Here is a 13,205-nt window from a genome sequence, read left to right on the forward strand (position 1 = left end):
TTATTATATATATATATATATATATAATAAAATGTTAGTAAATGTATATAATAATATTCTACCAAAATGACACTATGCTTCTAAATACGCATTTAAATGCAAGGTTTTTATGGTTCGCAGATTCTGCTTTGAATTAGCCAAAACTTATTAATGTAATTGATAAAAAGATACAATCATTTTCTATGCAATGAATAATGCTAATTAAGCTTGGAGATTATTCACACAGTAAAAATATACACACAAAAACGGAAAAGGTTGTGAATAATTATTACAAAAGCTTTTTATCGTAAATAAAGCCGGAGAAACTCTAGTTAATTACATTCTGCGATGCATAGCTAAAGCGAAATGCATCAAATGCATTAATGTGATATTAATGTGACATTATTAAAGTATATTTATCAAAAGTCACTTCAATTGCTACATGATCTTAATGTAATTGGGAACTACTATGATTTATGCAAATAATTTCCAAGTCATTTTCTTACGTAAAGGTAGATTTTTTATTTTGAAATCACAAATGTGTTTTCGAAATTAAAATGTAAAATAAAATAAAACGATAAGAGAATGAAAAAATATTTTCTTATTCTCAATCTTTCTCTTGAATTAGCTGTGCAGCTCAAATCAATGTTTTTTCTTCAAATTTTAAAACTTGGCATGGCATGAAATGTTTTGGGAATGGTTGTTTTTAAACTATTCGAAGAGGATGTTTTGTTTTATTCTAATCTATATTATTTTTTGTTAGAGTTATTAAATGTTCATTTTCGGATCACTAAAATGGAATGTCAATTTAAAGTTGAGCATTTTCAACATTTCTTTTTTACTTTTAATAAAGGTTCTAAGAACTTAAAAGCTGTTCGTTACATTTGTGCTGTGTATGAGGAGGATGCCATACAGGAAAGAACCTCCCGTAATCGTTATGCAGAGTTTAAAAATGGAAATTTTGTTCTCAAAGATGTATCTCGTTTTGGCCAACCAATTGAGTTCGATAAAGAAAGAGGTATAACAAAAAATATCTACTTCAACGCTGGAAGATGTTGTAGGCAATTAAAGAGAATTAATTATTGCTTTATAAGTTTTTTTTATGAAGAAGATGTGGAACTTGTTACCAACCCAATATTTTTCAAAACTATGGAAGTTTAAATTAAAAATAGCAAATATACAAGAAAAAAATTCTGTTAAGTTTACCGAAGTGTATGATAAATGATAATTATATTTCTAATAAAGAAAAAACCAAAATATGCGGTATTTAAACCATTCAACTGATAATTGATTTGATTCATTTGATACGATAATAGTTTATCTGAAATTCTGGCTTGAAAAATACCACATCACATTCAATAAAAAATGCAAAGCTGAAACGTAAATTTAATCGAATAAATGGTTTTTCTGCTATGCTCAAAGGTATCATGATAAAATTACCTAAATTTACCACATGCACCAAATTTTGTCACATGTTACTTAAACCACATTATATTGTTAATTTTATCAAAATCATTACCAAAGCACTTCCGTAAAAATTACAGCGATGTTTGGTGTTTCCAAAGAGGCAGAAATACGTTAAATTTTACCATATTCGGATAGTTTTGACCATAAAAATTTTTTTAGTGCATAGATATTTTTTTATAACTATTAGCTGTTAAAAATCTTTTAAAAAATGTTTCGAACCACAATGTCAATATTTATGCAGCTTTAATATATGTGGCGAAGTTGTATCACATTATTGTATTTTTTAAACATGATAACACGATACTATGGTTTAACTTTAATTCAAACATGGTTCAATTTACTGCTCATTAAGGTTGTAATATATTTGCGCCATCTGGTGCATAAAGTTACAATTATGGTTCAAATCTGGACCAATTTTCGTAGAGTTGTGATTTTTTTTCTGATTTAAATTCTAGAAATTGCAAAGAGTTCATTTCGTTTAATTGTATTATATAACTGTGAACAATACTTTAATTGAAATATTGAATGAAGTTTCTACTTTCTCAATTTTTAAATACAATACTTTTTTTTTTGTTTTTGTAATGTAATATCAACATTAATTTGCTTTTTTTTAGTTGCATTTGCATTTAAAAGATAGTTTTCTCAGTTGTGTCAGAAATCCTACAGCTGATAGCTGTACTAATTGAACTAGAATTATTCAATACGACTGAATACAATAACTCACATGTCGATTGCATTTCTACAGCAATTAATATTAAACAGAAGTGATTAAATTCTTCAAATTGTAAGAAGGTAAATTGAACTAATACTGCATTAACATTATTATGCCGGAAAAGACTTCGAACTTAGACTTATTTGCTGTTCTATACAACAAATAACAAATAGATAATAAATAACAAATATATAATAAACAATCTACTTCAATATTTAATGCTGTATATAATAAATAATGACAAAATCAATGTAGTATTAAATAATGATTATGGTAATGAGAATTCATTGGAATTTTCAAACTTATCAGAAGGTTGAAGTAATTCTTAAAATAATCTTTTTAAAGAGAAGTAGATTGTATGTAGAATTTATAAGCAGAATAACTGGATGTGACTATACTGTGCCAAACTCATAGTCGTAAGTTAAGAGAGATAAAAAATTAAATAATGATCTGAACAATATTTGAAGTTAAGTAAGAAAGAAAGAAAATTTCATACATTGCACCAATATCATTTTCTAATGTCAATCATATTTGAGTTAGAAGCAGTTATACTGCGCCAAACAAATAATAAAAAAGCACCAAACGTAAGAATAAAGCATCGAACTATATCTTACAAAAAAGATAATGAAAACAAACTACAAAATTGTTCTCACATTGTACTCAAATCTTCTCTCTGTGTCAAGCAGAATTAGGTTGAATATAGACATTAAATGCATAAAATATGGATGAAACTATAGTGCGCCAAACTTATGGGAAAAGCAAACTCAAAGAAAAAAAATAATAAACAACGTTTTAAACTATGTCTAATGCTAAGACTCATAGAAAAAGGTAAAAAAGAAGAAAATTTTATGTAAGATGGTATTTTTACGCTTGTTACTTGTAAGATTCAAACACAAAATGCATACTTGTACTCTGATACTTTTGAAACGAAAACTAATTATTGTGCTTTTGTTACTAGTTCTTAGTTTACTTTTTTGAGAAACCATTTATAGAAATCGTTTTTTTTTCTTTAGTCCAAACTTTTTCAATAAAATGGTACCTGGAATTCACCAAACTTTTCCACTAATTGTTCAATTATCTAAGTGCTTTTTAAAAGCGTTCTGTTTCATGTTTTGGTTCTTAAACTGTGGATCATAATGTAGTATCTCGTATTCTATTGCGTAATTTTATTCACGTGTCTTACGTTTGCGTTCCGTTAATTTTGTTTAAAAGTGGAAAGCGAAAAATAAGTTAACTAAACCTATTTCAACTGCATATCTCTTTTTGCCTATTATATGCTAATTACATGTGAAGAATCGTATTTAAATGTATTAAAGTTTCTTTGTTAATTCATGTTTATTTGATTAAAAACTATGATTTTAGAAGTTCAAGCAAGCCAAATCCGAAACTGCGAATTTTATGAATTTAATTAATAAATTGCTAAGAATTTTGCTTCTGTATTCTATGAATTTGTTCTCATTTTGATAAATGACGCCATAAATTGTTTACATAATAAAAGTTTGAAACGCTTTTCAGAATATATCTGCAATGTTTTACAAAAAAGTGTAGAAAGATATGAGTGCTTAAGTTATTCTGAACTGATTTTTCAAGCAAGATTTGCTTTAAGTAAATTCCAAAAATAAATGTGGTTATCTTAGTATAATTAAATTGAAAACGGAAGTAAAAAGGGGAATTTTGTGGTAAGTAAATAAAAAATGTATCTGTACATATTTATACACTCATATTACTCAGAAGTAGTCAGAAATTTATTATTCAATGTAAAAATACTTTGAAGCAATTTTGAAATTCAAAAATTTGTTTATGCAAAATCTATTAAAAAAGTGAGAAATTCATCTTGTTTTCACACGCTATATCACTCTTAAACTTTGGATTTATAACAAATTTCAGAGAAAGATGTTTCCATTAGATAGATTAAATTAAAAAAGAGTAAAAACATTCCACTGAATTATGTTTTATACCTGATTTGTTGTTCTTTTTTAGAAACATACATTTGACAGTGTTACGCTATGACGCACGTTACTAAAAAAAGATCATTGAAAAAAAATGTTTCCAGAATTTACTTAAAAGCATTTTTGAGTAGTAAATGGCAAAAAAGTACCACATGACAGATTTGCTATAACTCTAAATCGTTACATTTTATTTCCCTACTTCTCAAAATAGCTGTTGTTATTCAGAACATTTTGAAAAATCGTAAAAAAAGGTACTGTATTTAAAGGTCTATCGTGACTATGAAACATAAGACTTGATTCAGGAACCATAAATCAAAGAGCAGCCGAAAAATATACGCCTTTCATACCTCGTTGTTTTCAATTTTTTCCCCCGGTAACAGAGAAAGTGTCACAGATCCAGTTAAATATGCTAAAATAAACTTCTAGCTATTCTGAGTATGCGAAGAAAAAGAGTACTTTAAATGTTGAAATATATGTGGATAAAATGTATGTTTTCTTTGCTTTGCTTCTTTTATAAATAGTTCAACATTTGAAACATTTATTTGCGTGCAGAACTTTAGAAGTTTTAAAACAGAAGACGCAGTAAAAAATATCTGTTAAATTTACCGAAAAATGTGTTAGCACGTGTGTCAGAATAAAACTGTTTATTTCACAGAAAATACTGTGATAGACGCCTGTTTCTTAAGCAGAAAGGAATTTTGTTTTAACAAACAAATACTGTTATTTTAACAAAGTCTGCAACTTTAACAAAAAAAACTCTATAAAATAACTATGTCAGCATTAAGGTGGGTGTAAGCCGAGAGCAGCATTCGTATAACTGGACGGCGCTGAGAATCGAACCTGGGTCAAATAATTGAGAGGGGAGTGCTCTGTACCCTGAGCTATTGCAGCGCTAATGCCTTAGTATGAAAATAAAAACGTCTTACTTATTTAGATATTTAAGTGAAAAAATGCTTAACTTAACCCGTAAGAAAATGTTTGGCGAATAAACTTACCAAAAAACAGAAAGAAATATAATAATCTGGTAGAGTCTGAATATGACAGATATAAATAAGTCGAATTTGCAGTTCTTTAAATGATATTCAAGACCGTAAAATAATTGCTGACAAGTAAGAATAAGTATAGTAAATAAAAGGTAAAATGATTTAAAAATAATAGAGTTAACAGATGGTAAGCAAAACTGTATAGCAAAATTAGAATTTGTATTAACGGTTTCAACCCGTTTATGATTAGCACGAATAACAGAAAAAAAAGCATTTTGTCAACAAAACAGTTTTAAGCCGTAATATATAAAGGGGAATCTGTAAAAAGACAGTGAACGTACAGTGTAGAGTAGGGTTTCTTAACCTGTGGTTCATGGACCCTTTAGGGGTCCATGGGTCAAATTTTGGGGATCCGCCGACTACTCCTAATTTTTAAAATATTTGGAAGCCCTCCCATTGCTTGTAAAATGAGCGGTGGCAGCTATAATTCCGTTTGCTACAGTGTATCTTTGCGAAACCGGATTTTCTACACTTGTTACAATGAAAACAAAGCATCGAAATCGATTGAATCTTGCGCGTTGCTTTGTTGAAAACCATTCCTCAATTCAATTTATGAATTTAGGAAAAGCAGCAACAACCTTCACATTAAAAATATTTATTTTAAAAATTTTGTGTACTATTAAAATAATAAAATTGTATGTTTTCTAATTATTGATGTTTTTTGCAATTATTTTTCTCACTGGGGGTGGTCCGTGACTTCTTAAAATTTTTAAAAGGGGTCTATTCTACCGAAAAGGTTAAGAAACACTGGTGTAGAGCGACAGAGGTGTCACGAGAAGATTCCTACTTTTCTGAATGATTATTTAAAAGCACCTAATCTTAATCTATATTTTTGCATGAATTCAGCATTTAACTTCAATTTTTCGGCACTCCTAATAGGATACCAGCAAGTTACGTAGTTCGAGGGTCTCGACTATGATTAGTTATTGAAAAGTGGCATTTGCTTACGTTAGCAACTGTTCTTTCCATTCCATTTCGAGTAAACCAAGCCCGTCAAGTATCAATTCTCTTAAGTGACATATTCTAATTTCTTTCACAAAGATGTCAATTCCTTCGCTGAATATTTCTAGCGTAGCACAAAGTCAGGAACGGAGCCATGTAGTACATAAACTAATTACGCATCGAAGCTGCCAGGTACACAAAATATGTTACGGTTACCATAAAATACGTAAACAAATAATAAATCTAAGTTTAGTAGAAAACGTAGAAGAAAAATAATTTCATTTTAACAAATTCGATGGGTTATACGGTGTTGTATTTAATTAATTTCAAATTAATTAACATTATAATTTATCAGGAGAGACTTTGCGACTTTAACACGCAATCTTGTTTATAAATGATCAGCTGGAGCTGAGGTCATAGGTCACGTATCTGGGTATCAATGATCTTCTCCCTCTTCTTTAAGTACAAGTACTCAATTGTACGAATAACATTTTTATAATTGATGAGAGAATACTCGCCTTTAGAAAAGGCGAGTTCTGTTCTTGTTAAATCGTAGTCAATTTTCTAGAGTTCAGCGCAACATAGATAATCGGCAAAACTTTCTTAATGTCACACAAATTTTTACGAATAGTAAAATTTTTTGAAAGATAGCAGTGATTTTCTTAACCAGGTGCATCTGAAGATTGGAGATATGACAAACTATGTAATTTCAACTTTTAAGCTCCACTAAACAGAGAAAAAAAATCTGGTAAAATTACAGTACGGTTCTGTAATGGAAAAACGGTTAAAAAATACACACGGAATATAGTAAATAAAAAGACAGAAAATTGAAAAAATAGTGCGAAATTTAAACATAGAATCTTCTTACATAAGTACAGAAAGAAAAAATTCTGGAAAATTACTGTAATATATAGTAATGGCATTTCTGGTAAAGTAAATTATAATTTAGGTTAATAAATTCAAGATATACGAGATTTAAACCGTTTATTTGGTAATTTAGCAGTTAATACGCTGCAAAATTTTGGTATATGGTTGAGCCCATCCTCGATGTTGAGGTAAACTACAAATACATTTTCAAGTAGAGAATTATATTAGTTTAGAGAACTGTAGAGCACGTTTTTTAAACGAAATGTTTTTAAAATGAAAGCATAAATTCATTCTAATGTGTATTAAAATATGTGTTGTCAATACGAAAACAAACAAAAAGCGAATATAAAACTATAGCAGTGAAAATGTAAATAAAAAAATATTTTTTTTTGCACTGAAAAATTTTTTTAGTTTTGATCAACACTAAAAATGGTTGCAATCATTCACCAAAACTTTTTACAGTATGTGGTAAGGTTTTATTGGGAATTCTGTAACGGTTTAGCGGAAATTCTAGAACTGCTTATTTAAAAGTTTCAAAATTATAGTTCTTATTACCATACATTTAGTAAAAAAACAAAAATCTGAAAAGTAAATTTAACGGAATAAATTATTTTTATGCCATGCTCAAAGTTATCATAATAAAATTACGAAATTTTACCACATTTACCAAGCTTAAAAGCATAATATAGAACAATGCTAATTCTACCCAAGATCATTACCAAATCACTTGTATAATAATTACCAAGTTTTTGGTGCTCCAATAGATCTAGAAACACGCTAAATTTTCTCCATATTCTTGTAGTTCTGATCTTACTTTATTTCTCAGGGTACAATGAACTCTTACTATTTGACCATCTAAAGATCTTCATTGTGAGTAGTTGCTTCCAAATGAAATTTTTGCGAAAATATTGATTTCCTAAAAGGAACGTTGTTTTGGCCATTTTTCTGTTCAGTGTACTAAAATATATTGAAGCGTTTTCAAGAGTAGCGATAGATAAAATGCTCAATAACAGTTACAGCTGTTAACAGCTGAATAATGAGCTGAAATGTTTAACAATAAATATTATATAGAAGGGTCAGGCAGATCGTTTGGTATAACAATCGTGTTGGTATACAGAAGGTCTCGAGCTTAATGAAAATTTATAAATGGCTATTCTATATCAGAAAAAAAAATTACAAATTAATAATCTCATTTTTTATGAGGATTATATCAATTTTTTTCTTAAAAATTCAGTAATCAAATACATTTTTTTATGCAAAATGTTATAATCTTATGAAAGTTTCATCAGAAAAAAACCTTCTAATTGATTGAAATATTTACACTGTTATCTATGTATTTAATTTGAAATAAATATCAACTTACTCCCTTATACGTTGTAAATTGGAAGTCTTTCTTTAAAAAACTATTATTGGCAACATTTTTCATCATTTGTTTCTAATTTAGAAGTTTAAATATCCGCTGCATGAGTCATATTTGATGTAGGTAGTATAGAAAAATCAAAAAGCAACTAACTTGTCTCAGTAAAAAAACTAAAACTTGTCCTCTCTCGCCTATGCTTAGAGAAATGAACAGTTTAAATCTCAAATCAGGGTTCCTCTCTGATTCAAAAATTAAAAACACGGAGGAATTTAAAAAAAACACAATATAAGTTCAATCTGTCTCAAGTGATGCAATTTGTAATGCAGTTATGGTAAATTTATCAAATTAATTAATATTCACCCTCAACAAATTAGCATAATAATTGCCTAACAGTTGAATCAATTGAAGTGAAATGTATTTATTTTGTTTTTGTTTCATTCCTTTACGATTTAAAATTTTTCTAAATTAGCAAACTAATTAATAATTATGAGATATTTAAAAATTGTTTAGAAAATTGCATAAATTTAGACAAATCTTACTATTAAAACAACTTTCCTTAAAGAAGCAGTCATATTATTTACGAAATGTATACTTTGTGGAATGAAATAAGTAGAAAACTACTTTTACATTTTAAAAGTCAAACTATCTAAAACAAAATAATCATTTGGAAACTATATCATTTAATTTTTATAAACACTATTGTAAATTGCATATTTTATCAATTTCTAAACATTAACTATTTTTGTTTCACATACAATAATTTTTAAATAATTATTTTTATATTTTTTTAAAATAAGTAATTTCTTCTTAAAAAAAGAAATTTTTTTTTTTCATTTTACCATTCTCTAATGGTTTTAAAAGTTCGATAATCATGACTTTACTGAAATTACAGAATAGGAAAGTTACGATAATTACTAATAACTTATTAATGTAAAGCAGAATTTTTACTGATTTTTAAAATATATTAAATAAAATCATTTCAAAATTGTATTTTTCCTTAAATAATTCAATATTTAAGAATAATAATAAAAAGTTGAGTTTATTTTTTCAAAAAAAAATTAAGAATGAATGTAATATTTAAATTACAAAAATTAGTAACGAAAATATTGAAAAGCTATATAAAGTTAGCTTTTAAGCTTAAGGTAATTTTAAAAATTATAATAAACAGTAAAGGCGTAAAATCTTGCATAAAAACTAGTTAAAAACAGGTAGAGGTTTCAGTGCTATGAACAATGATCATTATTAAATATTATCACTGATACATAAAATCAGTGTTTGGAAACTTAAAGTCTTTTTTGTGTTTTAATAATCACGAAGAATCTTGATAACAGCAATTTGTTTTCCCCCTTCTCACCCCCCACCAATTTCTTGTGGTGTTTTCACTCTTTTTTACACGTATTTCCGGGAAATACCTAACATAGATAGTTACTCTATAAATCTATGATAAACGAAGAATAACCGATAAAAAATAGAAGCAGGTACACATGTTTTTTTATCTAAAATGATTAATATATCTCTCAAACCAGATAATAATCTGTAGAAATGCATTTTAAAGGTGCATCAAAACGTACAACAGCTTTGAATTCTAAAAATAAACTGTTTTTGTAGATTTTAACTCCACAGTTGCTCTGATTGTCCTTAATTGGTCAGATTTACGATAATTTTAATTTTCCCTTAAGTTTTACTTTGCACTTAATATACTGATTCATTTTTGAAAGCAATTTTTAAAAAAATATATGAAACCCATGTAAATCCAAGGACTGCTGTTAGTAGGTACTTTTTTCTCAGATACGTTAACTTTAAAAAATAAGATTCTCAAAGTTACGATTTTTTTAAAAAATTGTTTTACTTTTTTAGTTAAGAAATGTTATTTAAAAAATTCATAAAACATAAAATTTTGTTTAGGAGCTTGTTAAATACAGAGTTGAAAACCAAAAGTGAATTTATTGCGTTGATCACGAACTTTATGAAACGTTTGATATAGAAAAAAAAAAAGAAATACTGCTTTTTATTAAGTTCTTTGAAAAAAAAAGAGACAAATAAAATAAAAAATAAAAAAAACAAATTCCTTGACGAAATATTTCGCTGCATGCTTCAAAATTATATCAAATAAAAATTTTAATGCCCTCTTATTTTAAGGACCCGTTATTTCTTCTTACTTTATTAGAATAAATAGTAAATCACATCAGATAGCAATCGAAGAATTAAAATTCTTATCTGCTTTAGTTTCAACCATAACGATTACTTTTAAATTACTAAAATTATTAAACTATATAACTTGTTAAAATCTTAAATAAACTTATTTGTTAAAGAAAGGATTTTAAATATGCATAAATTTACAGAATTGAATGCAAATGAGCTAAAATTTAGAAATTTAATGAGTTCTTCGGAAGCTAAAATCGTTTGCAAAGAGAAAACTCTGAAGAATAGGATATTTGTTCTGAAAAATTTAAAGCAGATTTTCTGTTATTCACATTTCGCATTTTGCAACCCACATTTTTATAGTTATGTGTTTAAGCATCTTTATAAATTTTAAACATGAAGGGAGTTATTACATTATGTGTGAGATTTATTACAATAATTCTTTTTTTACTCACATCAAATATTTTTGTAATCGATCATGTCAATTTTAATCTTCGAGCTTTTTTTTAAAAAATAATGCCCTTATAAATGCTATAGCGAGCAAGCATATGAGTATTTTTATAAATAAATTTAAAATACATACAAAAACTAAAAGAATGCTGTTTAAAATGTAATTGCAATAGAAATCGACAGATATTTCCATGAAATCACTCCAAACAAAATTTTTTGAGGAAAAACTTTACGAAAAGTTAATTTTTAAAAATATAATTTTACTGCAATTAATGATTGTAACAATCTTATAAAATTTAAAATAAAGTACAAACTCGAATAAATTTTAGAGTTTTTTGAATAAATTTGCTTTAATAAAAAAAATTTATTAATTTATTTGCACAAATTAGTACGAAGAAAAAGTTTTACGAAAATATTATAAAACGAAGGCAAATTGCATAAAAAGGGTTGCACATTTTAAAATTTATTTTCTTTTTTTTATGAAAATAAATAAATGAAGAAATAATCTGTAGCCAATATTCACAAAACTTAGCGGTGAAGTTTTTCAAAAAATAATTTATGCATTACTTGATTTTAACGGAACTAATAAATGACATATATTTGTTCACTTTTTAAATAGATTCTAAAAGAGTGTGATTCTGAAAGAGTGCGGCAATATAACAACAATAAAAATCGACAAACATCTAAATGAAATCACTGAGCGTAATTGTTTTTCCTGAAAAGCTTTACGAAAAGTTTTTTAAGAATATAATTGCATGCAACTAATAAAAGTAATATTTTCTTAATATTTTAAATAAAGTTTTAACTCGAATAATTTTTAGAGTTTTCAAAAAAATTTACTTTAGAAATTATTAATCATTTAATATTAATTATTTATTTTTTATTTGAAAATATTAATAAGTGAAACTAAGTTGCGTCAAAAAGGTTGCATACTTGTAACTTATTTTTTTAAAAAATAAAGAAATTTAGGAATAATTTTTAATTAATACGCATAAAATTAAGCTTTGAAATATTTCCCAAAAATTATTACATGAATTCATAAATGCCATAGATTTGTTCCCTTTTTAAATATATATTGCCGCTTAGAAAAATTATTTTAAACAAACAAAGTTTTGCAAATAAATTTTTTGTGCTGAAAATTACTATTATTAAGGTATTAAAAATATTGTTTTAAACAAAATAAAGTTTTACAAAAATCAGTGTCGTGCATAAAAAAAAAAAAAAAAAAAATTTACCTTCACTTTCTTCGTCGCGATCTTCATAAAGAGGAGAGGGCTGTGGAACTTCTGTGCCAGGGCTCATCGATGCTGAGCCATTGTTCCGCAGGGCGTAGGCATCCATGCCGCCTGCCATATAAGAGGCGTCAAAAGCCCTCATGGCATAACACTAGTGAGCCGCCACTGTGCACCCCTTTTACTCCAACTCCTCATAAAGAATCCGTAGCGCGCCTCTTTCGCTTTCCTATCTCCGTGAACTGTGCGCCAATTTGACAATCTTGGCGGCCGCCACTGCAATGAATCACAGGTGTGTTGAGCGCCAAGAAATGTGAGCCGCGCGTAAATGATTAATTGACGAGAACACTGTCTTAAAAGAAATAAAGAATATATGGAATTTTTTTTTCTTTTAATCCAGGAAATCATTTGGTGAAATCGAGAAGTCATAGGTTTAATTTTGAAATTCTTGAATTGATAAATGTAGAATTGCGAGCTCTGAATTTTGAAAATTATGAGCACAGTCGTAAATATTAATCATGGCACAGTATTTATAATTAAAGTTTGATTTGTTACAAATTAATTAATAATTAAAATAAGTTCGAATGTAAGGAAAAAAACATGAAATTTGTGATGTTTTTCATTATTATTTGTAAAGAAAAAAACTGATGTATGGTTTAATAAGAGAATATTTTACCTTGATGAAAAGTTAAAATCATTATGATAAATATTAATTAAAAAAATGCTAAGAGCTACTGTTAAAAAATTGTATCAAGTTTTCGATTAATTTCACTTCAAAATTAGTATTTAAAATTAGTTAAGGAATAAAAAAAATCATATTTCAAGGAATCAGAATGAGATATATATTTTGGATTAAAATTATAAACCCTACAAAATTTAAATAAAAAGTAAAACTAATTTTTATTACAATTTAAAGGTGCATTTTTACTTTTTTAATATATACACTTTTTACCATTCATATTTTCTTTTCTTATTAGTTTACTTTTGCTATCATCTTGATATTCTTTACCTTAAACCAGTGTTTCCCAAAGTGTGGTACGCGTACCCCCAGGGGTACGGGAA

General features: G+C 27.2%; 1 protein-coding gene across 1 annotated transcript in view; it reads right to left on the reverse strand.

Moving 5' to 3' along the window:
- Positions 1-12,387, reverse strand: part of LOC107437975 (D(1) dopamine receptor) — a 105,828-nt gene extending 93,441 nt beyond the window's left edge. Inside the window, exon 1 of the mRNA XM_071184466.1 lies at positions 12,147-12,387. Coding sequence (XP_071040567.1) covers positions 12,147-12,288 — 142 coding nt within the window. The 5' untranslated portion in view covers positions 12,289-12,387. The remainder of the gene's footprint in view (positions 1-12,146) is intronic.
- Between the last annotated feature and the right edge of the window lie 818 nt (positions 12,388-13,205).

This window comes from Parasteatoda tepidariorum, chromosome 1, assembly GCF_043381705.1.
Source record: "Parasteatoda tepidariorum isolate YZ-2023 chromosome 1, CAS_Ptep_4.0, whole genome shotgun sequence".
NCBI lineage: Eukaryota > Metazoa > Arthropoda > Arachnida > Araneae > Theridiidae > Parasteatoda > Parasteatoda tepidariorum.